Source organism: Limtongia smithiae (assembly GCF_038497785.1).
Source record: "Limtongia smithiae strain NRRL Y-17922 unplaced genomic scaffold V1518scaffold_4, whole genome shotgun sequence".
Lineage (NCBI taxonomy): Eukaryota > Fungi > Ascomycota > Lipomycetes > Lipomycetales > Lipomycetaceae > Limtongia > Limtongia smithiae.
In genome coordinates this window covers 807432-831905 of record NW_027117625.1, presented here as the reverse complement: position 1 = coordinate 831905, position 24474 = coordinate 807432, and the positions used below count along the sequence as shown (strand labels likewise).

Sequence of the window (24474 nt, the reverse complement as noted above, 5' to 3'; positions counted from 1 at the left end):
GCACCACAGGGCGGACTAGTTCAGTCTAAGTTGGCGCCGGCACTAGCTGAACAGGCTAGCTTGGTGCGAAACCGTGGGCAGAGAGCTAGAAGTAGTTCACCACTCTTGACGTCACCGTTGTGTGCCCCTTAGGCTTATCTGATGAAAATCAGAAAGCGTAAATTACGTGCGCGGCAGTGTCTTCGTGCTGCGACACCTGGCCTATTAAGGCGATCCGAGTGGCCGTAGCACGGCAATAACGGCCACGCGAGCCATGCTGCTCTGGCGCCAGAACAGGAGAGAATCGAGAGGGTGTAAAGTGCACACACATGATGAGCCCACCTGTGCGTCCGATGGTCAGACGACGTGTAGGGAACAGCTGAGCTGACTGGTTTCAGCGCCGGCCTTGAAGTCGCGCGCGGTTCTAGAAAACGGAGCGCAGCCCGAGGCTTCCCGCCTCCAGCCTGCTGGGTTTGGGAGGGTATCGTGCCAAACTGTCAATTCAGCAACGGTCGAGGACCAGGACCATGGAGCACGGCTGCCGAATGTAGTGGAGTCTGACGTCGAGGGGCGTGTCTTCAGCGGCCACGACTAAAGAAGTCGAAAATGCGCTACTGCTATGAACTGATGTGAGCACACACTGCAAGAGAGAACATGGAGTCTGCAAGCTGGTGTGCGAGGGCGGGAATGAGATTACCCAACCAGACACGCAGAACACAGCACGCACGCGCGCACGCACAGCAAGCGCGACGACGGTTCCTCACTTTAACGTTGACAAGGTATGCGCTAGAGCGTGCGAGCGGCCGCGCTAGAATTTGTGCCTCCAGCAAGACTGCGGAAGGCAGAGTGACGAACTGTCTGCCGGCACTTCATTTGGAGAGCCAAGCCGCAGTCTAGCTGCTAGCGCGCCCTTGCGGCTCCAGCCACACGGGCTTGGGTACGAGCTGCAGCGGCTCGATCTGTTGTGGACGGCGGGTACAAGTACGACAGGCATGTGGCGGTGCAGTGCGCAGAGAAGCGTTCGCTAGTCATGTTTGGCGATACTGCTTTGGGCGACGCGCCGGCATATCGCCTACGGCCGCTTGCGTCGAGCTCGGAGCCGCGTCGTGATCAGAGCGGTCAGAGTGGACGCATCGTGGTTATCCGCGCACTGTTATCACCCATGGCAACAACACGCCTGCGCCCGTTCTGGCAGGCCAGCCAAGGTGTTCACCAAGCTAGATCGACAGACCGACCGGCCTTGGGGGCTTTGACAGCCACTTGCAGCTCGGCGCAGTGCTGCTTGGGGACTACCTCAGCCGAGTCTGTTGACTGTTGAGTCACACCGAGGGCCCCCTGTCTGCAAGTGATCCGCAAAGCGAGTTCGGAAATTGGCGCGCACTGCTGGGTAAGGGCTGGCAAGTGCAACGCCAGTCCGCCAGGCATGCATGCCTGAGCGCCACGCAGGCGGATAAGCTTCGTGCGTGCTGCTGGCGGTACAGTCGTCGTGCATGTGAATAATGCCTTTGGTTGTCATGCAGCTCCATTCGAGCCGTGGAACCCCCTATTGCTGCGACTGACGCCGCCGACCGGCATAACATGCAGCTGGGCTGCAGTTTTGAGAAACTGCGCTCTCCGGTGAAACAAGAGCACAGAGGCCAAGTAAAGAGGCGCAGCCGGCACGGGAGAGAGGAGATTGGCGGGGATCGGGGAACAACGGGGGAACGACCCTAACAACACGGGAACAGAGAGCACACGAGCCGCTCGCGGCCTGACGGTCGATATGAACGCCAGAGTGCAAAATAAGAAATGCAGACGCGATTCGGCCTGGCGATGCAGTGAGCGGCCGGCCGCTCGTCCTTCCTTGCGTCGACAGCGCCCGGCTCCGCGCAGTCCACGGAGTAGAAGAGAAGAGCGTTGCGTGCGTCTGCGACGGCCAGGGCTGCTGCTCAGACGGCAGGGTCCGTGATAAGGTTTCGGCACAGGCTTCCTGGGGTGCTGCTACGGCGGCAAAATTACAACGGGTGTTGACAAAGAATCTAGCTCTTGCGTGCGAGAAGGAGAAAGCTAACGCCGCTAGCCTGTGTCTGCAGCAGTCGTCGGCCTTCTTCTCGGGGCGCTCTGCGGCGCAGCGCGTCCGTCTCTGTGCCCCCTTCCCCGGACACCAGCGTGGCAGCGACAGTCCTGGGCCGCTGTCGAGCTGTCTCGCCTAAGATTGCGGTGTAAGCCCCTAGCCGTCTGACTCGAGCAACTGGCGACAGCGGGTGCCGCCGTGCTTGCGCCGGAGGCGCAGAAGAGATGTCCGCGAGCACAGGCTTCTGAGGGAGCAGCTGAGAACGACGTTCAGCGCAGACCATCGGGCTTGGCGGGAATGTCGACGAGGACACGCGCCATGCCACGGCAAGAGGTCCAGCAGGGCCACGCTGGACGCGAGCAGCTGGGAAAGGGCAGGCGGCGTTTATCCGTGTGGAGCACGAAGGCGTGAATTTCCGGCGGACGGCAGTGGCCGTGACACAGCGCGGCGGGGACAGTGCGGCACGCGCGATACGCTGATTGGTTTAGACGGGCCAGACTGCGCAGGTCGTGATGACGTAGGAGGCCGCCGCCTTGCTTCGGGCGCGGATATTGCATGCCGTATGGCGACGGTGCCAAGGATGCGCCAACATGCCGGCGGCACACGCGCATGTGGCGCTGCGGGCTGCGGGGCACGTCTGCGATGGTGCCGGGGAGGGTGTTCGAGGGAAGCGAGCGCTTCTAGGGGGCCTTGACAGGCAGCTACGGGGGGGCGGGCGGCGAGCGCGGAGGCGCAGCGAACAGGCTGGCCGGCCTCTAGGGCCCGGGGCTAGGACTCTAGGCTAGGGGTGGGAGGGAACCTGCGCGAGGCCGAGAGGGGCGGTACCTTGTGGGAGTTAAGACGCGGTAAATCCGCCTTACCCAAAGCAAATTAGAGAGCCCGCGCTAAGGCGCGATGACGACGGCATGCAGCAGCGCACGACTGATCACACTTTCTAGGCGGCTGGCGCTATCTTGCACCTGCATGACAATTTCGCGGCTATCCGGGACCCGGCCACCGGGGGTACAACAACAGAGCCTGCGGAGTGCGTAGCAGCACCTCGCTATGGGTGTACGGACACAGGAGACGCGGCCGACATGACACGACAACGGCGGCGGGGTGCACTGCCGCTGCCACTGCTAGCGCCCTGCCGCGCAGCAGCGCAGCGCGTCCTCGCGTCGCAGCGTGCTGGCAGACGCGGCGCGGCCGGGAGGAGACAGGGGGAGAGTGTGTGTGAGGAGGCGCGGGCAGGAGGGGAGCGGGCTGCCGGCGACGGGGAGGACGGGGACTAGAAGCGTTGCGGCTGTGCAGGCCCAGCGGCGTGCGTGCGCCTAGGCGCGTGCGTGAGTGTTCACCGCGAGGCTCAAGGCCAGCCCGCAAGCACCGCGCTGCGCGCGGAACGGGACCGCCAGGGCACGGAATAGCGCGTGCGCGCGGTGCCTGCGCCCTGCGCTACTGCGCCGGCGCAGCCGGAGGAGGGCTGTTGCGTGGGGACAGCGGAGTAGCTACGGCGGAACAGGGCCATGGGGCGGTTAGTGCGCGGGGAGCGTGGCGGAGAGAACTGGCGGCCGGCATCCACGACAGCAGCGTCCGTGTCCGCCTGGCGCCGCCGACGTCGCCGCACCGCTCGCTGCTTCTTCGCCCACGCGCTCGCTGCGCACGTCCGACCGCGACCCTGTTCCCGCCGCCTCTTCTTCTCGCCGCCCTCCCGCCTCTCCTCTCCTGCTCTCCCTCCTGCTCTGCCCCGCCCGCTTGCGCGCCCGCCCGCCTGCCCTCGCCCGCGCCGTATCTCCGCAGGCGCCGTCCCGCCCGCGCTCCGCATCCAGTTGCCGTGTGCGCTGCCGCCCCTACCTCTGCCGCGCCCGCACCAGTCGCGTCCACCCGCCCCGCTCACCCCTCCTGTCCACTCGCCGCGCTCGCACGATTGCACCCCAGCAGGTACGCAGCGTCTGTTCTTGTCCGCATTCGACGCGTCTCGCACCCTGGAGCTGTGTTGTTTACGCCGGCGCGCCGGCGCCGGCGTGTTGTTGTAATTGCTCATTTCTCCCCCATCCTATACCCGCCCCACAACCGCCGCGTGGCAGTGGCTCCTGTATTGTTTGCTCCTCGTCGCCGGGACCCTGTCGTCCAATTGCGCGCGGCTTTTCCTCTGCCGCAGCGTCGTCGCTGACTGTCCTCCGCTTGTAGGCGCTTCACCACGCACTGCCGACCCTGCGCCTGAGCTAAGGCATGCTCTCCACTTATCCACTGCCTACGCCTGCGCATAATACCATCCCCTCGACGACCCGCCAGCCCTCGCTACCTTTTTCGCAGCCCTTGCAGCCGCCGTATCCGCTGAACATGGACGGCCGCGACTCGCAGGCGTCCTCCTTCGGCGCGTACCCGGGGAGCTCCGGCCCCTCTCACCAGATGCCGTACGACAACACAGACAGCTCCGCCGCTGCTCGTCAGCACTACGTCTCCTCGGCACAGTACGACTCTTCCATCGACCCCAACAGCGCGGTCAACCGCCAGTATGCGCAGCCCCCCGCATACATGGGCCGTCCCTATACCACCGATCCCCGCTACGCCCCTGCAGAGCCCTCGGCTATCGTGCGCGGCCTCCCCGGTGGCGCCTACGCCGCCGACCCCAGCCAGCTCCAGACACCGTACCAGTACCCGCCAAACGGCTCCGCCAACTGGCGCGCTGAGTGGTACGGCCCTCCCGGTGGCCAGTTTTCTCCACACGGTCCGGTCTCGGCAGGTCCGCCTCTCGGGGGGATGGGCATGCCGCGTACAGACGCTGGTCCACCTGGTAGACGTCCGATGCCCGGCAGCAGGATGAACGATTTCCCTGGCAGTACTACCGTGTACTCCTTTGTCCCATTACCGGGTGCCACCCAGCAGAAGCGCCCGCGAAGACGTTACGAAGAGATCGAGCGGATCTACAAGTGCGGTTACAACGGCTGTGACAAGGCGTATGGCACGCTGAACCACCTCAACGCCCACGTTACGATGCAGAACCACGGCGCGAAGCGAACTCCGGAAGAGTTTAAGGAGACACGAAAGGAATGGAAAGCAAAGAAGAAAGAGGAAGAGGCGCAGCGAAAGGCGGATCAAGAGCGTAACCAGCAGCAACAGCAGCAGCAGCAGCAGCAGCAACAGCAGCAGCAGCAACAGCAGCAACAGCAACAGCAACAGCAGCCCTCGCAGGCGCCCATGGGCGTCGCTCCACAGCCAGCTCCGCAACAGCAGCAGCAGCAGCAACAGCAGCAGCAGCTACAGGTGCAACCGAGCCACCAACAGCCGCCGATGCACGGCCAGCCACTACATTCACAGCCCTACTCCTACCAGGACGCGTATCCCTACCAATAGCCTCTTTACATGCTCTTCTAAGCTGCTGGGCTTGTTGGCATTTTTGACTTTTGTTTTACCTGGTTCAATACATGCGAGAGGCTGCGGATCCGTGCATGTGGCATATCATAGATCATCGACTAATAGGCATGGATGACCTGCTATATTATATATTGTTGGCACTTTGTCTCGGGAATTGTTTATCGCGTCGTATTTGATTTTCTTGTTTCTGGGTAACGGCACTTCGCGGGCTTGGTTGACTTCTCTTCATATTAATTCTTCTTCTCTACGGTTTCGTTTCGATTTTTCTTGTATTCCTTGCGCCCTTGAATAGCGCATTTAATCATTTGTTACATACCTGACTTTCTCGGTTGCTGCAGTCGCCATTCGAATCTTTCTTTGCTTGGATTGCGTTTACCGTCTACTACAGCCCTGGGAAGCGCCTTTTGTATTTAATGTCTTGTACTGTATTTGTAATTTAGAGTATTTTTATCCACGTCATTTTTATCGCCCTTGATGCCCAACAATATGCTGTTGATCCCGGCCAAGTAGTTTCAAAGCTTACAAAAGCGACTAGGTTGCGGCTGCACTAGTGGATTGTTGACTGTCTGACATGTTGGCATTGTCCTTCACTACTGGGGAGATTTTCGCGGAACACATCGATCGTAGCTGCCGGCAGCTAGAGTCTATCGAGACGCGATTGTCGCGAAAGACCCTCGTGATTCCAGATTTTGACCCGCATCCGGTGTTCACCGTTTCCGTTCATCACGGCACGCCGTGATGAGTTTTTTTCCGCCTTATTACCGGGACGGCAGCAGCCCTCAAAGCCAAGCCGGCACTGAAATCTCTGCGCGCAGCTCGAGCTGTCTCATGATGCTAGGCTTGCAATTGGTCCAGCCACTATAGCTACAGACAACCACTAAGGGTGTCTCGGCGCCTTACGAGGAAGTACAAGCGAGGTGGTCATGCGGTGTGCTTCCAGGACGATGCCAACCGCTTTGCTCTAGCCTGGTGCCGCGGTGCGTGTGGCGTATAATTGAAAGCACGCGAGCGCGGTGTAATCACTCTCTGCGCTGCCGCCGGCTTCTGGGTTGCCTCGATCGCGGAGACTGGAAGCCCGCACAGCTGCCGACGACAGTCGCGCGCACTCGGCGCCACAGAGCAGTACACAGCGACACGGGGACCTACCGCTTGCAACCCGGCGTCGGGCAGTGCCGACTTACGCACAAGAATGCCACCGCGGGTCGAGGAAGGCGTTGTGCCATCTAGCTGTGTGCTGGCTTATAAATGAGCCACATTGCCATCCTGGAGAATGCGTGGCTCTGCTGCTGCGCAGAGGAACGGCAGCCGCAGAGCGGAACCTTAAAGTCGCTGCACATGAGCCGTACCCGCCGAGGCGCGCTAGCGCAGGGCTTGCCCGAACCCAGTGGCTGTCTAGGCTGGCTCGAGCCCCAGGCTGCATGGCCTTGTTCATGTCGATCACAAACGCGCCGGTCACATCCGCTTGTGACTCAACCGAGGTCGGGCAGGGTGCGAACACGCGTCTTAGATACTTGCGGCTCCGCTAGGCAAGATCAACTCGGACGAGCAAGCTAGCTAGCATACTAAACGGGAGCACAACAGCTGAGAGAAAGATCTGTTTATCCATCGCTGATGTGCTCACACTTGGCGATGCAGACAATTTCCAGCAGAACCCACTGCAATGACGATAGCGCGTGGCCGATAGCAGCGCGCGGTTCTCTGGTAACGACGGCCGCCGGGCCTCTCGCGTGGACCAAGCACGCTGTATAAATGCCACTAGCATTCACATATATCACAGCACACTAGTTTGCTTGTGAGCCACGTGTCACTTTCGCCCACGCACTCTCGACGCTGCACCCCTGCTAGCTAGTCAGACTCTACTTGAAATTGATTGGTGGCAGGCAATGCTTGCAGATTGTAGGCTGTCTGAAGCGGAGGACGCAAGTAGGGCTCACCGTTGGTTAGGTTGATCAGTACAGAACCGCATGCAACCAGACGGTGAAGTTCGTCCGCCTACATGGCAAGCACAACTTTTACTCAACTAGATACTACTCGTCATATATCTATGTACAACAACAGTCCGTAAACTCGTCCTCTGTTCACTAATACATGGAATCCTCGCTGCCGTTGATAATCACATCGTTCACCTTCAAAATCATCCGCGTCAGCTGCGTGGCCAGTTGCAGCTGCTGCTTCTTGCCAATCAGCGGGTCAATCACAAACAGCTCCTTCATGTCGTTCTTGCCGGTGTTCAGACAGTCAATTCCAAGCCGGCTGCTGCCTTCCTTGACCTGTCGCGCCTTCACGCTTGCAAGCGACTCGATCGCGTTAAGACCAGAGTTCTCGGCAAGCGCCATAGGGATGGCGTCAAGCGCGGTCGCAAACGCGCGCATCGCGTACTGATCAATACCCTGATGCTTGTCGGCCGCGTCGGCGACGGCGAGCGAGCAGGTGACTTCCGCAGCGCCGCCGCCATAGACGACGCGGTTGTCGCGGACAAGGTTGCGGACGACGCAGATCGCATCATTCAGAGCTCTCTTCGCTTCATCGATGATCTACTACGGTTAGTTTTTCTACACTACCAACCAAAGGCAAACACGGACTGACCATCTTGTTGCTACCTCGCACAAACACTGTCACGGCTCGCGGGTTCGCGCACTCCTCAATCACGAGCATTCTGTCCCGGGTCGTACCGAAGGATAGCTCTCGAACGATACCGGCATGACCAAGCTTGCTCGCCGTGAGATCCTCAAATCTCGGCACAATCCGCCCGTTTGTCGCAATAGCAATCAGCTAGAAACTACAGTCAGCAACAAGAGCTTTCGCGCGAAGCATCACAGTGATCATACCTCAATTTCTGGTCCACCAACCCATCGGACAGCGGGAAGCTCGTTCTGGAGTAGTAGATGGTTCGCCTCATCGTCGAAACCCCATTGGCAGATGACCAGCGACGCGCCTGTGTCCTTCACTTTGTTGATCATGCTGACAAATGTATCGTGCTCGTAGCTCTGTAGCTTCTTGAACTCTTCGACAGAGGTGATGTCTAGCTTATGTTTAGTCTTTGGCCGCGGAGGCTCGAACGGACACGTCAGAATCGCAATCTTTGCATCCTTCACGGTGCGCGGCATTTGTGGATGAGACATGTCCTTGTCTATTATGATGCCCTTGACAAGGAGCGTGTCCTCGAGAGAACCGCCGACTTTGCCATCGACTTTGATCAGCTCAAAATCGACATCCTTCCGCTCCAGATCAGCGACGCTCATCACAGTGTCGACCGCGATATTCGCGAACTTGTCATGCGCTATTGAGACGCTGGATTGACATTAGCATTCGTCTCCACCTTCACCAAATGAGAATGCAACTTACATTTTGCTGCCCAGTGACGTCTTCGCTGCGCGGAAAAGGTTGGTTTTGTCGCTCTCGCTGAATTCGACTGTATCGGCTATCGAATCTAAATGGCTGACGGCGATCTTACATGCCTTGTCGTAGCCGTCCGCAATTCGAATCGGGTGAATTCCTGTCCACTTTCTGTCAATTATATAATCAAATCATGCGTCTTAGATCGGCCTTACCCTTGTCAATGAGCTCTGCAGCCTGTTCCAACATAGAACCAGCTAATACCACAACACCGGTAGTGCCGTCGCCGATTTCATCGTCTTGAGATTTTGATCTGCTTCAGTTAGCACTAGCAGCGCAACAAGATATCCCTGGTAGTTATATACAATTGCACGAGAAGCTTTGCAATTTGATTCTCGACCTGCATCTGGCCGAGAATAGTTGCACCGTCGTTGGTGATCGTGATATCGCCATCCGGTGAGATGAGAATTTTGTCAAGGCCTGGTTGCGCCGATTAGAAGATGAACGCGTTGAATCTAGAATATTAAGCATACCTCGAGGTCCGAGCGATGTCTTGACAATGTCGGCAACTGTTCGGGCAGCCAAGATGTGGGACTGCAAAGTGTCAGTGGTAATGCTCTTCGTGATAGTATATTGTATTCGCGCATACCTTGACAGCATCGATTCCATGAGTTCTTTGATTCGCGGTTAGCAAACTCTACGCAAAGAACTTCACTCCCATTCGCGCTTACCTCTTCTTCTTGCCTTGGCTGTAATTGAACATTTAGTAGGGAAACAGTAGAATCGATCAACACAACAGCAACATACTCTCGGACGATGATGAACGGACGACCCATCTCATCCTGCGCGACGATGGCATTCGACATATCGGGGTAGATCGCCTGAGCCATGTTGAGTATTGCGTAGAACTGGCTAAGATACGTGGATCAGTCGAGATGAGGGATGCAAATCGCGTCTTCTGGAACTCATTCAAACGCGTCCTCGCAAATTTGTTTAATTCTCCCAGCGCTTGTGCCGGTTTCACGTATACGCACCGTGTGCTCAGATTTACGTTGCCCACTGAGCTACAAGGTTTTGGATTACAGAGTGTTGAGCCAGGCTTCGGTGCACCCCGAGAGAAGCACAACACATCAGCTTCTCCGCTCATTCAAGTCCTCTTCCCTCGTAACCAATTTCCGTAAGTCTACTGATATATCCAAATTGCCAATTCTCTCCTGCCGTTACAAAATGTGTTTCTAATGTGGATCATGAAGTAGGCAACGCTGGCGGCTAGCGCAACTCGCGCATACGCCTCGCCTCACACGATTTTGATATTGAACCCCACAGAGTGCTTTTAGACGCGAAGAGAAAGAACTAAGTTATGAGATCGTGAGAGAAAGTGGTTATGTCTCATCCGTCCTCAACTCCCGAGGCGTCAATTTCGACAACGGCGCCGTCCTTGTCGCCTGACGACCGCCGGCGACGGTCGGACGACTTCCTCAACACGAACAGCACATTCTCGGTTCCGCCTCGACGGAGTTTCGACCATCTTTCAGATCGTATTGCTAGCTCTACTGCGCTTCAGCTCACTACACATGACACATCTGATACATCTGCGGCGACATCGGTGACGAAGCCAATCGGACCACCGCAATTGACACCTGCACCTGAAGTCACGTCTCTAAGACGCTCTCAGAGGAAAGAAAGGTCTACCGGCTCCTCTGGCTCAGATGATTGGAATAAGACTCCGGTGTCGGCGGGCCGCAGCTCCGGATCAGGATCATCATCGTCGCATCACTACTCGTCACCAGTAATCAGTTCTAATCACACTGAAAGCGGTCTCACGAAACGTCCGCAGCAGCACGTGTCGCCTAGCTCACATAAGCATGCGCCACAACTGCAGAGCAACGACGTCTACTCGAAGAAGGCAGCTGCGAGCAGCTCTTCTTCCTTCATGAGTGGCCTGTTCCATCTCGGCCGGAGCAAGAAACACGACGCGAGTGTGTCGCCAGCAAAAGCACATGGCGGTAAAATTAGCCCCGGCGGTGCGCAGATGTACAATCGGCACAATTACAGCGAACCGCATCTTGGTCCGATTGCACAGACGCACACGCCGTCCACTAGAGATATGCCCGCAACACAGTCACGACCTCTGCACCCAGCGCATTCGCATCAATCTCTACGACCGCCACAAGGCCCGCCAAGTCTACAGACGAAAGCAACGGAGCAGTCGGTGCGCAAACAGCCCTCGACAGCAATGATCAGTTCGGTTGGCCCCAGGACTTCATCTACTAGTCATACGAACACGCATGAGCCAGTTATAAGGTCAGCTAAGGCCAGTTCGGACAGCAAGCCTCCTCCGTCTCGCCGGAAAAGCAAGATTTTAGTTTTGTGCACCACGGATCACGAGCATTTTGTGCTGGTCAATATCGCGAGCTGTTCTGACGCTGACGCTGTAAAGACTGCAGTGCTGGAAAAGATGCGCATTAATGCTCCTACTGCTCAAGTTTATCTGACCGACCTCGGCGAGCAAGAGAGAGGCGACCCATTGAACGATGAACAATTGTTGAGCGAGTGCTCGCGCGGAGACAGCAGAGGAACTTTGAAATTGTTTTTTAGGCCATCTGGAAAGCACTACATGTCAGCTCCGAATATTTTGACTTCGCAAGCTGAGACAAGGCAAACTGCAGGTCTGGCACCGCGCACAAGTTCAATTCCGGCGGGGGGACGGACCGCACAGCCAACTGGCCAGCAACAATCATTACGAAGCTCAGCGCCGCGGGCAAGTTTTCAAGGCAGTAGTGACACTGACTCGATGGAAGTTGCGGCAAATAGGAGACCGAGCCAGGCCAGAGGAAGCAATCGTGAAGAGCCAGACGAGAGCTTCAAAGTGCTGCCGCCGCCTCGGGTGCTTCTCGACTTCAACCGTGGACGAGAATCACCATACTCTCCGTTTCAGATGGTCAGCAATACAGGACAGGTTCAGCCGCTTACTGCCCTGCGAAAGCCACCTCCTCCTCCGCCGGGTCGCCACCCGTCGCTGTCATCTGCCAGTGGCAGACGCCAGTCTCAAACGCCACGCGGAGACAGTTTAACGAATCTCGCTACTGAGCACGGCATGGATAGTCGCAAACCTTCGATATCGGATTTGCATGACGAAATTGGAACGAATAGCAGTGATTGGAAGTTTGAATCGGATACCGGATCGCTCTTGATTTCGCCAAGGACAACCTTCAAGCCACGCGGCAATTCTCCTCAGCCTTCTGCACAAGGCCCGAACAAGATTCCTCGGAAGCCGGTGGATTTCAATCCAGATAGTTGGCCTGTACCGCTGTCGTCAGAGGAGACTGGTCCAAATGACGAGTCGTTTGCGGAGAACGAAGTTAGTTTTGCTGATGCACCTGCATTCCAATCTATGAGCAACACTAGTGACAGTGACGATGATGATGATGACGACGATGGCGGATTGTGGGCGAAGCGGCCACCGTCGGAGGATGCCTCGCTTGTTGACAATCCTTCAGACCAGAATTCACTACCGTTGTCGTTCCTTGAGACCTGGAGTGAGTCGAGTCAAGGTGCGGACAGTCGCCAAAACAGCTTGAAAGCCAAACGGCCCGTGTTACACGTTCAAACGGATCAAACTAAGGTCGCTGAACAGCCAACTGCGGGAGCAGCCATGTCGTCTATTACCGAACTGACGGAATCCACAGCGCATAGTACTCCGGCTCCGGTCGACTTTTCTATTCAGCCTTCGCCTATGTCTGTCGTTGGAGACCTACCGCAGATTACGTCCCACCATTCAAGATCTCCACTCGAGACTAAACAACCAACGCCTAGTCCAGGTGCATACGACTACAATATAGGTGAAGGATGGGCAGTCCGACCTCCTGCGGAAGTCGTCTACAGCAATCTGGAGAAGTATTTCCCAAATACCGATCTGGACAAGCCGATAATAGATGACAACGCACCATATTCTCCCAGCTCGCCACTATTGGAGAACGGTGCTCCACAGGCAGGTACGGGATCGAGTGCTCTTTCCAGGGTGCCCTTGTCTACAACCGTCGAGATCGCTACGCCGATTACGGAAGAGGACTTGTCTGCAACTTCACAGTCGACTGGCGGTGCTGATCTTGACCGCGGGTTCTCGTTCAAGTCGTCATTGCACGAAGGCGGGGATGTTGAAAAGCTGGATGTACAGCCTGCTGCGGTGGCGGCAGCCGCTGCTAATGCTGTAATTTCAAGCAGCAACAAGGAACACCGCGGAGCTACGAGTACGTCCCGACCGCCTGCTCGTGCGTCACGCATGAAATCCATCAGAGTTGTAGCGAAGGAAGCGAATGATGCGCGAAAGAGCGTTCAGAAACCAGATAACAAGGAAATGGCACTTATTCGAAGGAAAAGCACTAAGGTGTGGGGTCACAAAGTGGTTGAAGTCACTGCTGGACAAATGAAAAAGGGCAGATTCTCGATCCGAGGACGAGGAAGACAACGTGAGTTTCTGAGTCTATTGTTGTTCGCCACTACCGCTAACAGCGCGATTCGCAGAACAATTCACCTGGGTCAAAGGTGAGCTCATCGGAAAGGGCACATTTGGCCGTGTCTACCTGGCGCTAAATGCGACTACTGGCGAGATGATTGCCGTGAAACAAGTTGACGTGCCCCAAACGGCGAGTGACAAAGCTAGTGAGAAGCAGCGAGAAGTCGTCACGGCTCTGAACGCCGAGATTGAGACAATGAAAGATCTAGATCATCTCAACATCGTGCAGTACCTTGGCTACGAAGCATTACCTGAGGTGTGCAGCTTGTTCTTGGAATACGTCCCCGGTGGATCGATTGGAACGTGTTTGCGGAAACATGGCCGATTTGAGAGGCCTGTAATTCATTCTTTGACGCGTCAGGTTGTAGATGGCCTTGCGTATTTACACTCCAAGGGCATTTTGCATCGGGTAAGTATAATACTGCTCAAGTGAAGTTTCTAGGTCTTACAGGATATTAGGATTTGAAATCGGACAACCTTCTTCTCGACTTGGATGGTATTTGCAAGATCTCAGACTTTGGTATCTCCAAGCGGAGCCAGAACATATACTCGAATGATGCCGCGATGTCAATGCAAGGCACCATCTTTTGGATGGCGCCGGAGGTCATCCACAACGTGATCCATCACGAGAACGAGGGCTACGTGAAGCAAGGGTACAGTGCCAAAGTCGACATCTGGTCACTTGGTTGCGTAGTTCTCGAGATGTTTGCAGGTCGAAGGCCGTGGTCTAACGACGAAGCTATTGGCGCGATGTACAAGCTTGGAAATGCAAAGCTTGCTCCGCCGATTCCGGAGGACACAAAGGACTATATTTGCGATGAAGGAAAGCAGTTTCTGTCGGACTGTTTTAAGGTAAATCCCGAGCAACGGCCTACCGCGCAGGTACTGCTGATGTCGCGGTTCTGCGTAAAGGACGAGCTATTTAAATTCGCAGATACGAATCTTGCGCGACTAATCAAGTATAACGACAAACGGAAGGAGCAGGGGCAATTTACAGTCCAGGGATAAAGGAAGTTAGTTCTGTGTAGAAATCGGGATGGAGTTAATGGGGCATTTTATATGTGTCATAATGATTGTGTAAGCTATATAGTGTTGAAAAAATTTGGCTAAATATTGTACAGTGCATATGGATTACGACCACATGAATACCGGGAATATACTAATTCCATCTGCCTAACTTACACGGCACCTAGTCTTCGCTACCTGGTTCGCGTCTTCGCTTCAAGTCCTTATCCCGCTGTGGAACGTCTAGCTCGTCATCGTCGGCATCATTATCGCCTTCGCGATCACTTCTCTCCTCCTCGTCCGTAAACTGTGCGTCTTCCTCTTCGTCCTCGTCGTCCTCTTCGTCATCTTCGTCATTGTTACCCTTCTGCCGATACTTGTCCGCGCCTTGCTTCTTCAGTCGCCGCAATCTATCCGCGCCCTCCTCATCCTCGTCATCCTCATCATCCGAAACCACAAAATCATCCCTTTCATATCGATCAGTAGCACCGTATCTGTCCATGCCGTCGTCGTCGTCATCGCGGTTGTTACCGCCATACCCTTGTCTCTTGCGCTCACTTCCAACACCACCTGCACCGCCATCCACGCCGCCGAGGTCACGGTCGTAATTGTACCTGTTTTCGCGCTGGCGGCGTTTGTTATCAAGCTTTTTGCGCGCTCGGAGCTTGCTCTCCTCTGCTTTCTCGGCGTCGCGTTTCATCTTCTCGGGGTCTTCAACTGTGGCGAAATCGTTGACAGACCGGACTTTAACTTGGCCGCGCGCGATGGCGCTGCTAAGACGCATGTGGGTAAGCGATGACATCGACGACGGGACGAGGCTGAGGGTGTTTGCTATCTTGGAGTGAAATTGGATGATCTCGTGTTCGTCGTGCGAGACGGCATAGTAAGTGTCGGTGACTGGCATGTGCTGAATGTCAAAGATCTCCGAGCCGAGTTTGAGCGAATAAGAGCCGTCGGACCAGCGGACGATCTTTGCGTTCGATTCCAGTTCCTGTGCACATCGCTTAGCAGTCGTTGGAAATTAGAGACTCAAATCAGCACTTACGTGACCGCCGTAGACGTCGGCGACATATCTCCACCGAATCGTATTTTGTACTTCTGCCTGCAATTGTTTCCGACGCATTTCTGCCTCCTCACTGTCGCCTAGGACGTGTTCGGCTTCCTCGAGATAGCGCTCGGCATCAAACACGTAGTAGTCAACGTTCAAAAAGTTTGGCACTCGAACAATGTTCGTTTCCTTAGCTCCGTGATGCGAGGGCAGGTATTGCGGCATCCGAATCTCCATTTCTTGCATGTCAACGGTTTCGTACTCCGGCTCTTCATCTTCTTCTCGCTGAGATTGGTCGTAGCGGTTATAGTAACTAGACGGGCTGTTAAATCCAGTTGCATATCAAAATAGTATGCAGCCACATACCCCTCCACGTCATCATCGTCAGAGCCTCCAAATATATCCTCCTCATTATCTTCGACATGCTCTCGGCGGGATGGACCAGACTCGTCCCCGTTAGCAGACTCGACATCTTTCATCTCGACATCACTGTTGTGCCCATTCCGCACGCCATGTCGATCTTCGTCGTCATCATCGTCATGTTCGCTTGCCACTGCGCTAGGTGCAGTAGCTGAACCGGCTTCCGACATAGCAGCGTCGTCATCATCCTCGCCGAACAATCCATTCAGATCTTCCTGCTGTTGGGCTATCTTGCTTGGAGCGGCAGCCGCAGGCTGATCCGGCTCGGAATCAGACAATGAGTGAAATGAATCTTCGAGAGACGACATTATCGGTTGCTGCTGCTCTTCGGTCGGCGGTCATGGAACAGAAGCACTTAGCACTTGTATTGGTCGCAGTTGCGTACGCGCGATAGGGAGCTCGTCCTTGAAGTGGATGTCAACGAACTGGGAAGAATTCAGAGCCGCGAGCAATGAGGCAGCACCCTTACCCACCCCCTCCAACACGCTCCACACGAGACGCGAAACCGAACAAGTTTAAGGGAAACTGAAAAGAATATGTATCAACACAATGAAAGTGTTGAATAGCTTTTTATGGCGCTCTTCCGCGCGGTAGCGCGATTAGTGGGTGTCATTGCAGCCCATTGTAGGGCTTGTTACGCCTGGTAGAGATAGTTTGGCCGGCTAACGTCACAGCCATCAAGATCGAGCCTTCCTCATTAAGTTGAAACAAAAATCAATGCGATTCTTGCAAGAACCCTGCTCAAAATGCGCAGGGCTTTGATCTGTCGGGTGTGCGACACATGAACCTTGGATTTCGCGGAGCCCAAGCCAAAAAACTCCCAACCAATCAGAGGAAACGAAAATCTAGAACCGTCATTCGAGGGAAGCAAATTTCGAGGGAGACAACAACCACCACTCCTCTATATTCTGCCGCCACTCGTTGATCTACCGTTGCGACCGACGACGAGATTGCACATATCAGTTTTCTATCAAACTTAGATCGCGAGATACCGCCGAATCAAGTCGTGTACTGCCGCGGGTTCACTTAATCGGCGCGAACGACGCTTCGACAAGACAAGAAGCAGCATCCCACTCAAACCACCCCACCAACTCGCCATACAGAACTTCTACGATGATTCAGATGAATGCGGTCATGCGATCACGTCTCACTAACTCGCTTTTCTCGACCACATTTTTTATCGCCATCTTGACCGTCGCGGCACCAACGCTCTTTCCTTGTCCAGCTACTCAGAACCCCGTCGGCGCCGACTCCGGCGACCTGCGGATCGACAATGACAAAATCTTACTTGCGCGGCAGCATCGGAGATCACAGCAGCAGCAAGATAGTACAGCGGCAAAGCCTGAGGATAGCCAGAAGTAACCCGGCGTTGGTCGACACTTTTTTTGCATGAGGGACTGCGCGCTATGACTTCACGCGACGGGCAGTGAAGCCAATCTCCCGCATCACCAAATCAATCATTACGATCTTTGAGAGATATGGCGTTTACGGTGTTTTTTTTGTTTATTTGTCCAAATTACTTGTTAATCTTACAGCTGCTTGTTACGATACTACCCTAGAAGCTATTAGGCAGTATTGTTATAAAATCTACACGCGTAGGCATGTAACTTTTGTATATATAATGCATTTTTGTGATTCAAATGGTGTTGGGCACTTCAAGAAGGGTGGTGGTTGCATCCCTTGTCTCCACGTCGGCTGCCGTCCAACAACCAGCCTACCATCTGTGCATTTCCATAATAGAACACAAGAGCACAGATGCGCGATTATAGTATGACTTAACTCATTGTCAAGTCTTAGACAGCCCGCGAGTAAAGCACCTGCCATCTGCATTCGGGCCGTGACAACCAAGACACGGATTGATGGGTTGCAAACCACGCCGGTCTTCTGACGTACGGCAGGCACAAGTATCATAAACAATATCTCCCATTTTTGACGCCGGACAATACTTCACAAACCTGTGTCATAGCAACAAAACCACAATCCATAACGAGCCAAAAAAACCTTGTTGCTAGAGCCGAGCGAATCACTCGTTCAACCGAGTCTCCGAATAACGTTGTTGCTCGCTAGAGGAATGACATTAGTACTTCTGCTCCAATCAGCACCGACAAAATACATACCGCTTCGTCGGCCCGCAAAACGCTGCTTTTTCCGCCCATTATCGCGCTCCTTGTGTGTAAACTCGTCCCCCCCCTTCTCGTCCTCGTTGTCGTCATGCTTGCCACTACTGCTATCACCCGCCTTGTCGCTTCTCTTCTTCTTTTTACCCCGGTCAACAGTAAACGTAATCTCGCCTTCGCCCATCGCTCCGCGAGATATTATCATGCCCTTCTCCTCTTCTCGCTTGTTTGCTTCGATTCTGTTCAGTTTGTCAAGTAAGGAGTCAAACGACTCCGTGCGTGACGCAACGTCCGACAGCACCGCATGCACCTTGCTGCTTGTTGATGTCGCGTCCACATGGCCTTGTACTTGCATTCGTAGCTCGCGGGGTGACTTGGCATTAGACTTCTTAGGCATCTTGGTGTTCTTGGATACTTTCGATACTTTCGACTTGTAAATATTTGGTGCCATCTTGCACGCGTCGTAGTTTGTTGTAGACTATTCGGTGTCGGTATGGGTACATGAACGGCTGCCACGACCAAGGAAGACTGCTGAACGGGAGAAATCAAAGTTTAGCTCTGTCGACTCAGGAATACAGTCTTCAAGGAGCATGAAGGCAAAAACTTCGAGCGCCGCAGTCTGCGCGGCTCATATAATCAAACCTTAAAATGAAGACAGACACAGAGGCTTACCGAACAGTAAGGCTTCGCCTCGTTCTTATACAGAAATCAAATTCTTTAACTACCTACAACTATTGTCAAATTGTCGCCATTATACTTCCGGCTCATGGTATCAAGCATTCATCAATCATACAATTTCCAGAAACTTAGTGTTATTATACACCCTCGGTCAGACATTGACTCGCCGAGAAAATTAGAGACGATCATGTTATACATATCACGTCCAATCTAGTTATCCTTCTTGACCTTGTCGGCGGGCGCAAGAATAGCAGCTTTGAGCTGCTTGGCGATGGCCAACATAGAAAGGAACGAGACGATGACCCACGGGCTCGAGGGGACAAGGTAGAGGAAGATGAGGTTGAACCACGAGTTATGGCCGACGTACTTGCAGTCACTGTACCACTCGGCAAGCAGGTAAAGCACGGTCTTGAAGAAGCAGGAGGTTGCGCCGATGAGGCCTGCGAAAGCGCCGTTCAGGCGCGTGGAGGGCGTGGTAGACAGCGCCATGGAGAGTACATAGACCATGTTCAGGGTGATCTCGACAAGGTTGATGGTGGACTGGCCGGCGGGGAAACCGTCGCGGTCCTCATAAGCCAACTGGCCGTAGACATAGTCAATCTCGTAGTACCTGTAGAGTGGTCAGCCCCCTAGTCGGCGTAGGTCTGCGGCGGGACCACTTACTTCGCGTACGGGGCCCAGATGAAGTGGAGCTTGCCGCCGGGGAAGGAGTACGGTCGGAACAGAATGTAGGTCGCATCCTATGGCAATTGAGAACGTCAGCGCCGTACGCAATATCCTCGACAACAGGACTGAGCAGATAACGGCGGCAGCTTACCCAAAGACAGATTATGGAGGAGAGGATGAACCATCCGGTGACCCACTTAATAGGCTTGTAGTAGTAGACCATTGCTGCTGCTGCCGCTGTGTGTGAAGGGATAAAGACAAACCGTCTGTCAAACGGGAGCTGATAAACCAAAAAATGTCGAGCGGGGCGAGATGAAGAGCCGCGTGTCCGAAGAACTCTAGAGCCGAGCTCGTATTCGACCGGTAAGTCACGTGCCACGTGCGGCGACTGAAACATTTCCGGAGCTGTGTGGGCGGACACGAGTCCTTGGCGCCGCTCAGCATACACTCCTATTAGAATCGATTTTCAAGCCAGAATACTGAACCAAGAACAAGCGGAATGAAGGCTGTGCACTCAATTCGCGATTGCGCTCAGAACTGTGTGCCATCGCGAGCCTCTTAAGTACCGCGTAGAACAAAATACGTGCGATGGTAGTGCATCTTGCTCTAGTGCATCTTGCTCTGGTCTGGACATCTCAAAAAATCACTAAAATATATCTAAAAAAAACATGATGGTATTCGTGAAGCATAACGCAAAATCCTAAATCCCAAAGCAATCTATTTCTCGACTGGTGATTCCTGCGGAACAAGATCGATGCTATCATCGTCCTTCATCTTCTTGTTCGATAGACTGACATTACCAATGAAAAAGGCCGGGTAGCACGTCCATGTGATCCAGGTGGCGAGGAATACCATTAGCGTGTCGAGCACGAGAAAGTATCCTTCCTCATTCATGAGATAGCCACTCCAGCCGGCGGCGAGCTCGACGACACGGTATACGGAGCGCACGTAGACAAAGACGACTGAGAGGACAATCATGAACAGGAAATAGTACGTTTTCTTGGACTGTCGAATGTGCTCATACTCCGCGGGACCGCGCATCATGTCGTACTGCACATCGCTCTGTTCCGCGCCGGGGATGTATTGAGGTTCGGATGCCGACATAGCCGCATTTTGCGCGCGGCGCAGGCGGAGAACGTAGTCGAGACACACCATCGCGAAGACGGCTGTGGTGACTACTTGGACGGCTAGACCGCCGATCATGATGTTGGTGCCTGAAGTGGTTGACTGGTTGTTCTGCACGGCCGTAGCCGCCATGCCACCACCGGCGCCTGGGGAAGAAGTGCATCAGTATGCACACGCTATGCACGGACAAGACATCAGCATACCTTGGAGAACGATGCTGACGAGATCGCCAAATATAAAGATTCTGGAGTAGGTCCAAGGTTTAAATCTGGAGAATTGGACACCCCAAATGATCACGCACTGACCCAGTAAGTAGTAGATGCCGGCCATGAAGAAGGCAGGGCCAAGGGTAAGACAGATGATTTGGACGAGATAGTCGTTGAGCACATTGTAAACGGAAGTGGAAAGATAACGGCCGACGTATCCGGCGGTCTCGAGACCGCAGGTGATGAACATGCAAGCACCGAACCAGTACTGACGGAAGAAGATGAAGAGGCCGGTGTGCGCAGCCCAGGCGATACAGAAGAGCACGAGCGCGGCGAGGTTGGCACTAGCTCGCGGCATGTAGCCATAGCAGTCATACGCGGTGGCGAAGGAGAGGGACATGGCGGGAGGTGAATGGCGGGATAGGCGAGGAGCCCGTGGGGGGCGTGGCGGAGATATATAGTGTAAACAGGCGTCAGCAAGGACGGCGACCTTACAGTGCGGTATTGGCGCTCGCGTGCAGTCGCTGACGCTCAGGCCACTAGAACAGGCCCGAACAGGCAAGTTTTGGCCCCTGACGTCACCCCTGTCCGCGCGGTTTCGCTAAAATAGCACAGTTAATTGCAAACTACAGCGCGAAGTGCTGACAGATGAGCCAGCAATAGAGAAGAAGAGTGCACAGCACTTGCGCAGACCTTCTCTTGGCCTCAGGGCTACGCGTCGCGTCAGCCATGCGCTTCGGAGTCCGATATTCGCAAATGCGCGGAATGTCCCGCTTAGACTATTTACCGCCAAACTCAATCCAGTATCCGGTGCGGCGCAGTCCTCGCAGCCACCGGTCCGCCGCGCGTGTCCTGGGGCTGAATAGGCGCTACAAACCCCTGCCGGAGTGTGGCGTTTGTCCGACTCCGTCGCGAAAATCTTCTGTGTACAGACAGTCTGAGACCACCCACGATTCCCCCCTTCGCATCACTCCACTCAAAATGGTAAGTTCTCCCCACCACAGCAGTCGATGGCGGATTCTAACTGTCGTTTTCCTATAGCCGCAGAACGAGTACATCGAGGAGCACATCAAGAAGCACGGCAGGCGGCTGGACCATGAAGAGCGCAAGTGAGTACACTCCACAGATGTGTCTTCGAGCACCTTACTTACTCGTGTCTCTAGGCGGAAGCGCGAGGCCCGCGAGGCTCACCGCATATCCAAGGATGCCCAGCGCTTGACAGGATTCCGCGCAAAGATGTTTGCAAAGAAGCGCCACGCCGAGAAGGTCGAGATGAAGAAGAAAATCAAGCAGCACGAAAAGTCCACAGTCAACACACAGTCCGACCAGCTCGACGACCCGGACGGCTTGCCCACGTACCTGCTCGACCGCCAAAACAACAACCAGGCGAAGGCGCTCTCAACTTCGATCAAGCAGAAGCGTCTCGAGAAGGCGGCAAAGTTCGCGGTGCCTCTTCCAAAGGTTCGCGGTATCTCGGAGGAGGAGATGTTCAAGGTTATCAAGACTGGCCACTCCAAGCGGAAGTCCTGGAAACGCATGATAACGAAGCACACTTTCGTCGGCGAAGGCTTCACCCGCCGTCCTGTCAAGTTCGAACGCATTATCAGGCCCAGCGCGCTGCGACAAAAGAGGGCAAACGTTACCCACCCGGAGCTTGGAGTGACCGTGCACTTGCCCATTCTATCCGTCAAAAAGAATCCCCAGAATCCGCTCTACACCCAGCTCGGCGTCCTCACAAAGGGTACTATCATCGAGGTAAACGTCAGCGAACTCGGTCTCGTCACCGCAGGCGGCAAGGTCGTCTGGGGCAAATACGCCCAGATCACGAACGAGCCCGACCGCGACGGATGTGTCAATGCCATTCTTCTTGTGTAAATTTATCTTGTCTTATGGTCTGGGGTTGTCAGGAAAATGGGGCTAGCTTGGTTTTAGAATGGCGATGAGCACATAAATACACACCGCCTTGTATGTTTGTTTAACATAAACCTAATAGTAATGGCCGCTATGCGTCGTGTGCCGATCTCCTTGGAACGGCACATGTCCTGGTGTCTCGTGGCCGATGTGATATCCATCCTTGAATGCCGCCTCGTCCGACGGCCGCGCCCGGCTCCAGAACTTTGTAAATTTGTCGTTCGAACCTGTGCACAAAATATGCCCGAGCGGATGAAAATCCATCGACCACACCGCGCTCTCATGTGCATACAGGATTGACTGTACTGGATCCAGCGTTCGTGCCGGCGGCGCAACCAGTTGCTTCTGCACGCTGCTGCTGTTCAGACTACTAGTCACAGATGGCACTGCGCTTGCGGTAAGGTCGGCATCGATATTGAAGAAGTGCACACCGCCGAGGAAATCGCCCGTCGCAATGAGTGACTCGTGCACAGGATGCCAAGTCAACGTTGTGATATCTGCTGACGGTCCCCGCAGCACTGCGATGTCGCGCATCATGCGCAGATCAAAAATGCGGGTTGTCTGGTCGTGAGCGGATGTGGCGAGGAGGTCGCCTCTTGTAGGCTGAAATTTCGCCCGCGTGATAGTCTTCTTATGCCCGTGGAGGGTCGTCAAGCAGGTTCCTGTTCGCGGGTCCCAGAGCTTCACTAAGTTGTCCTTGGAGCCACTAACGATGAGACCCTTAGAGGGATGCCAGTGCACGCATTTGACGTCCCAGCCGTGCCCGGTCAATTCGCGTTCTTCTTGGCCTTCGTTGAAGTTCCAGATCTTCAGCTTGCCATCGTCGCTTGCGGTTACAAATTTCGAATCCGATGGAGAAAATCTGTTCAAGTATTAGTGCCATTCAATTCGGTGCTGTGAAAAATAAGACTCACGAGAGATCTCTGATCGCTTCTCTGTGCGCTGCCAGAACCTTCACGTTGTTCATGTTCGGCTGCCAGTACTTGACTATACCCTCCTGATCGCCCGAAATAAACCAGTCGTCGTTATGCGACCACTCTCCCGCACGGATGGACTGATCATGTGCCTGCATGATCGTCTCGAAATTGAAACTCATGCCATTCCACAGTGTGAACTCGCCGCTGCTGCTCGCGCCGAGTATCCGTCGGCCTTCAGGAGTCCACTGCACGAGGTACGTTAGTATCTTCTAGAGCCGGCTTGAGAAGGAAATACGTACACGGACGAGGTTGACGGGGTTTCGCAGTTTGTTGACGCTTGCATGGATGAATTTCGGGGTGGTGCTCATTATAGGATTGTCCGGATATGCTGATGGGGGGTACATCTACAGTCCAGTTAGCCTGCGCATCTGTTTGATCTTTCTAAACACTATCATACTCACATCGATAATGAACTTCTTCATGGGTCGTATAACCCCAGAATTGGTCGCGTACGGACACACCGCGCGTTTATGCCGCCATCGCGCGACGCCGCCGGTATAGTCCACTGTCCGGCGATGCCCCGTCTTGCGCATCTGGTTCTGCTGCTGTCCATGGCCCTGGTCGTCGTAGTCGTAATTCAGCTGCGTCGACTGCTGGCTATATCCACCCCCACCGCCATAGCCGGGGTTGTATCGCCCCCCGCCGCTGCCTCCTGCGCCGCCGCCTCCGCCTCCGCTGCGCTGGTTGTAGTAGTTTTCCGTACCCGCGTAAGTCGAGGACATAGTGATGCTGTTCGTGTGTACGGTGCGACTATGTATATGCAGCCTGACACAAAGTCAATGAGTCTACAGGCGCAATGTAATATTTCCTATAACTTATAACGATCAAAAACAAGCCAAAGATTAGACATATTGGTGTGTCGCCAGCTGGGGCGAAGAACGATGTGATGTGATTGATTAAGGGGTTTGTGTATTTAGACTACAACGCTGATCAAGACGCGCCAAGAGTCGCGTAATAATATAGCACCAGCAGGAATCTGACGGACATGAGCGACGGATATGAGGGATTGATATTGAATAGTCGATGTAGATCAGGCTGATGGGAATTTCAAATAAGCATTTTCGTTAGATGAGTAGCACTGCT

General features: G+C 54.6%; 10 protein-coding genes across 10 annotated transcripts; 4 read left to right on the top strand and 6 right to left on the bottom strand.

Moving 5' to 3' along the window:
- Positions 1–4240: 4240 nt before the first annotated feature.
- On the top strand, positions 4241–5365 carry V1518DRAFT_426853 (uncharacterized protein; the record flags this gene model as incomplete). The annotated part of the gene is made up of 1 exon (XM_066906006.1): positions 4241–5365. The coding sequence occupies one exon, from the start codon at positions 4241–4243 to the stop codon at positions 5363–5365; it is 1125 nt and encodes a 374-aa protein (XP_066760381.1).
- Positions 5366–7467: 2102 nt separating this feature from the next.
- Positions 7468–9558, bottom strand: V1518DRAFT_372854 (chaperonin Cpn60/TCP-1 family; the record flags this gene model as incomplete). Its single annotated transcript, XM_066901410.1, has 10 exons — positions 7468–7920; positions 7973–8158; positions 8215–8677; positions 8732–8882; positions 8938–9035; positions 9088–9202; positions 9256–9316; positions 9372–9396; positions 9454–9471; positions 9530–9558. 10 exons carry the CDS (start codon positions 9556–9558, stop codon positions 7468–7470), a joined length of 1599 nt encoding a protein of 532 aa, XP_066760380.1.
- A 267-nt stretch (positions 9559–9825) lies between these two features.
- V1518DRAFT_415220 (uncharacterized protein) lies at positions 9826–14701 on the top strand. Its single transcript, XM_066903766.1, has 4 exons — positions 9826–9899; positions 9976–13191; positions 13247–13647; positions 13698–14701. The coding sequence occupies exons 2-4, from the start codon at positions 10107–10109 to the stop codon at positions 14244–14246; spliced, it is 4035 nt and encodes a 1344-aa protein (XP_066760379.1). The 5' UTR covers positions 9826–9899; positions 9976–10106; the 3' UTR covers positions 14247–14701.
- Positions 14196–16178, bottom strand: V1518DRAFT_415216 (Leo1-like protein-domain-containing protein). The gene is made up of 3 exons (XM_066903765.1): positions 15658–16178; positions 15289–15604; positions 14196–15234 (listed from the first exon to the last, which is right to left on the bottom strand). The coding sequence occupies exons 1-3, from the start codon at positions 16017–16019 to the stop codon at positions 14428–14430; spliced, it is 1485 nt and encodes a 494-aa protein (XP_066760378.1). The 5' UTR covers positions 16020–16178; the 3' UTR covers positions 14196–14427.
- A 417-nt stretch (positions 16179–16595) lies between these two features.
- Positions 16596–17352, top strand: V1518DRAFT_415214 (uncharacterized protein). The gene has a single exon (XM_066903764.1). The coding sequence runs from the start codon at positions 16825–16827 to the stop codon at positions 17071–17073; it is 249 nt and encodes an 82-aa protein (XP_066760377.1). The 5' UTR covers positions 16596–16824; the 3' UTR covers positions 17074–17352.
- On the bottom strand, positions 17327–18521 carry V1518DRAFT_415212 (uncharacterized protein). The gene is made up of 2 exons (XM_066903763.1): positions 17829–18521; positions 17327–17774 (listed from the first exon to the last, which is right to left on the bottom strand). The coding sequence occupies exons 1-2, from the start codon at positions 18277–18279 to the stop codon at positions 17743–17745; spliced, it is 483 nt and encodes a 160-aa protein (XP_066760376.1). The 5' UTR covers positions 18280–18521; the 3' UTR covers positions 17327–17742.
- V1518DRAFT_415210 (uncharacterized protein) lies at positions 18522–19468 on the bottom strand. The gene is made up of 3 exons (XM_066903762.1): positions 19324–19468; positions 19170–19246; positions 18522–19116 (listed from the first exon to the last, which is right to left on the bottom strand). Exons 1-3 carry the CDS (start codon positions 19393–19395, stop codon positions 18717–18719), a joined length of 549 nt encoding a protein of 182 aa, XP_066760375.1. The 5' UTR covers positions 19396–19468; the 3' UTR covers positions 18522–18716.
- Positions 19469–19889: 421 nt separating this feature from the next.
- On the bottom strand, positions 19890–20903 carry V1518DRAFT_437601 (RTA1 like protein-domain-containing protein; the record flags this gene model as incomplete). Its single annotated transcript, XM_066906331.1, has 3 exons — positions 19890–19946; positions 19968–20443; positions 20501–20903. The coding sequence occupies 3 exons, from the start codon at positions 20901–20903 to the stop codon at positions 19890–19892; spliced, it is 936 nt and encodes a 311-aa protein (XP_066760374.1).
- A 530-nt stretch (positions 20904–21433) lies between these two features.
- On the top strand, positions 21434–22521 carry V1518DRAFT_415205 (ribosomal protein S8e/ribosomal biogenesis NSA2). The gene is made up of 3 exons (XM_066903761.1): positions 21434–21487; positions 21545–21612; positions 21667–22521. Exons 1-3 carry the CDS (start codon positions 21485–21487, stop codon positions 22376–22378), a joined length of 783 nt encoding a protein of 260 aa, XP_066760373.1. The 5' UTR covers positions 21434–21484; the 3' UTR covers positions 22379–22521.
- Positions 22434–24368, bottom strand: V1518DRAFT_239986 (WD40-repeat-containing domain protein). Its single transcript, XM_066900969.1, has 4 exons — positions 23793–24368; positions 23631–23735; positions 23329–23576; positions 22434–23276 (listed from the first exon to the last, which is right to left on the bottom strand). Exons 1-4 carry the CDS (start codon positions 24111–24113, stop codon positions 22490–22492), a joined length of 1461 nt encoding a protein of 486 aa, XP_066760372.1. The 5' UTR covers positions 24114–24368; the 3' UTR covers positions 22434–22489.
- Positions 24369–24474: the final 106 nt, after the last annotated feature.

What these genes read in the sequence shown, in the direction of transcription:
- V1518DRAFT_415220 (XM_066903766.1), top strand. Translation starts at nt 10,107, where the DNA reads ATGTCTCATCCGTCCTCAACTCCCGAGGCGTCAATTTCGACAACGGCG. An exon ending in CCGAGGACGAGGAAGACAAC is followed by an intron (nt 13,192 to 13,246) that starts GTGAGTTTCTGA and finishes CGCGATTCGCAG; the next exon opens with AACAATTCACCTGGGTCAAA. An exon ending in CCAAGGGCATTTTGCATCGG is followed by an intron (nt 13,648 to 13,697) that starts GTAAGTATAATA and finishes ACAGGATATTAG; the next exon opens with GATTTGAAATCGGACAACCT.
- V1518DRAFT_415216 (XM_066903765.1), bottom strand. Translation starts at nt 16,019, where the DNA reads ATGTCGTCTCTCGAAGATTCATTTCACTCATTGTCTGATTCCGAGCCG. An exon ending in GACGATGATGACGTGGAGGG is followed by an intron (nt 15,605 to 15,657) that starts GTATGTGGCTGC and finishes CAGCCCGTCTAG; the next exon opens with TTACTATAACCGCTACGACC. An exon ending in CCGACGTCTACGGCGGTCAC is followed by an intron (nt 15,235 to 15,288) that starts GTAAGTGCTGAT and finishes CGATGTGCACAG; the next exon opens with GAACTGGAATCGAACGCAAA.
- V1518DRAFT_415214 (XM_066903764.1), top strand. Translation starts at nt 16,825, where the DNA reads ATGATTCAGATGAATGCGGTCATGCGATCACGTCTCACTAACTCGCTT.
- V1518DRAFT_415212 (XM_066903763.1), bottom strand. Translation starts at nt 18,279, where the DNA reads ATGGCACCAAATATTTACAAGTCGAAAGTATCGAAAGTATCCAAGAAC. An exon ending in TTTTGCGGGCCGACGAAGCG is followed by an intron (nt 17,775 to 17,828) that starts GTATGTATTTTG and finishes TCATTCCTCTAG; the next exon opens with CGAGCAACAACGTTATTCGG.
- V1518DRAFT_415210 (XM_066903762.1), bottom strand. Translation starts at nt 19,395, where the DNA reads ATGGTCTACTACTACAAGCCTATTAAGTGGGTCACCGGATGGTTCATC. An exon ending in CCTCCATAATCTGTCTTTGG is followed by an intron (nt 19,247 to 19,323) that starts GTAAGCTGCCGC and finishes CAATTGCCATAG; the next exon opens with GATGCGACCTACATTCTGTT. An exon ending in ATCTGGGCCCCGTACGCGAA is followed by an intron (nt 19,117 to 19,169) that starts GTAAGTGGTCCC and finishes ACCACTCTACAG; the next exon opens with GTACTACGAGATTGACTATG.
- V1518DRAFT_415205 (XM_066903761.1), top strand. An exon ending in CTGGACCATGAAGAGCGCAA is followed by an intron (nt 21,613 to 21,666) that starts GTGAGTACACTC and finishes TCGTGTCTCTAG; the next exon opens with GCGGAAGCGCGAGGCCCGCG.
- V1518DRAFT_239986 (XM_066900969.1), bottom strand. Translation starts at nt 24,113, where the DNA reads ATGTCCTCGACTTACGCGGGTACGGAAAACTACTACAACCAGCGCAGC. An exon ending in TGAAGAAGTTCATTATCGAT is followed by an intron (nt 23,736 to 23,792) that starts GTGAGTATGATA and finishes ACTGGACTGTAG; the next exon opens with ATGTACCCCCCATCAGCATA. An exon ending in GAAGCGATCAGAGATCTCTC is followed by an intron (nt 23,277 to 23,328) that starts GTGAGTCTTATT and finishes ATACTTGAACAG; the next exon opens with ATTTTCTCCATCGGATTCGA.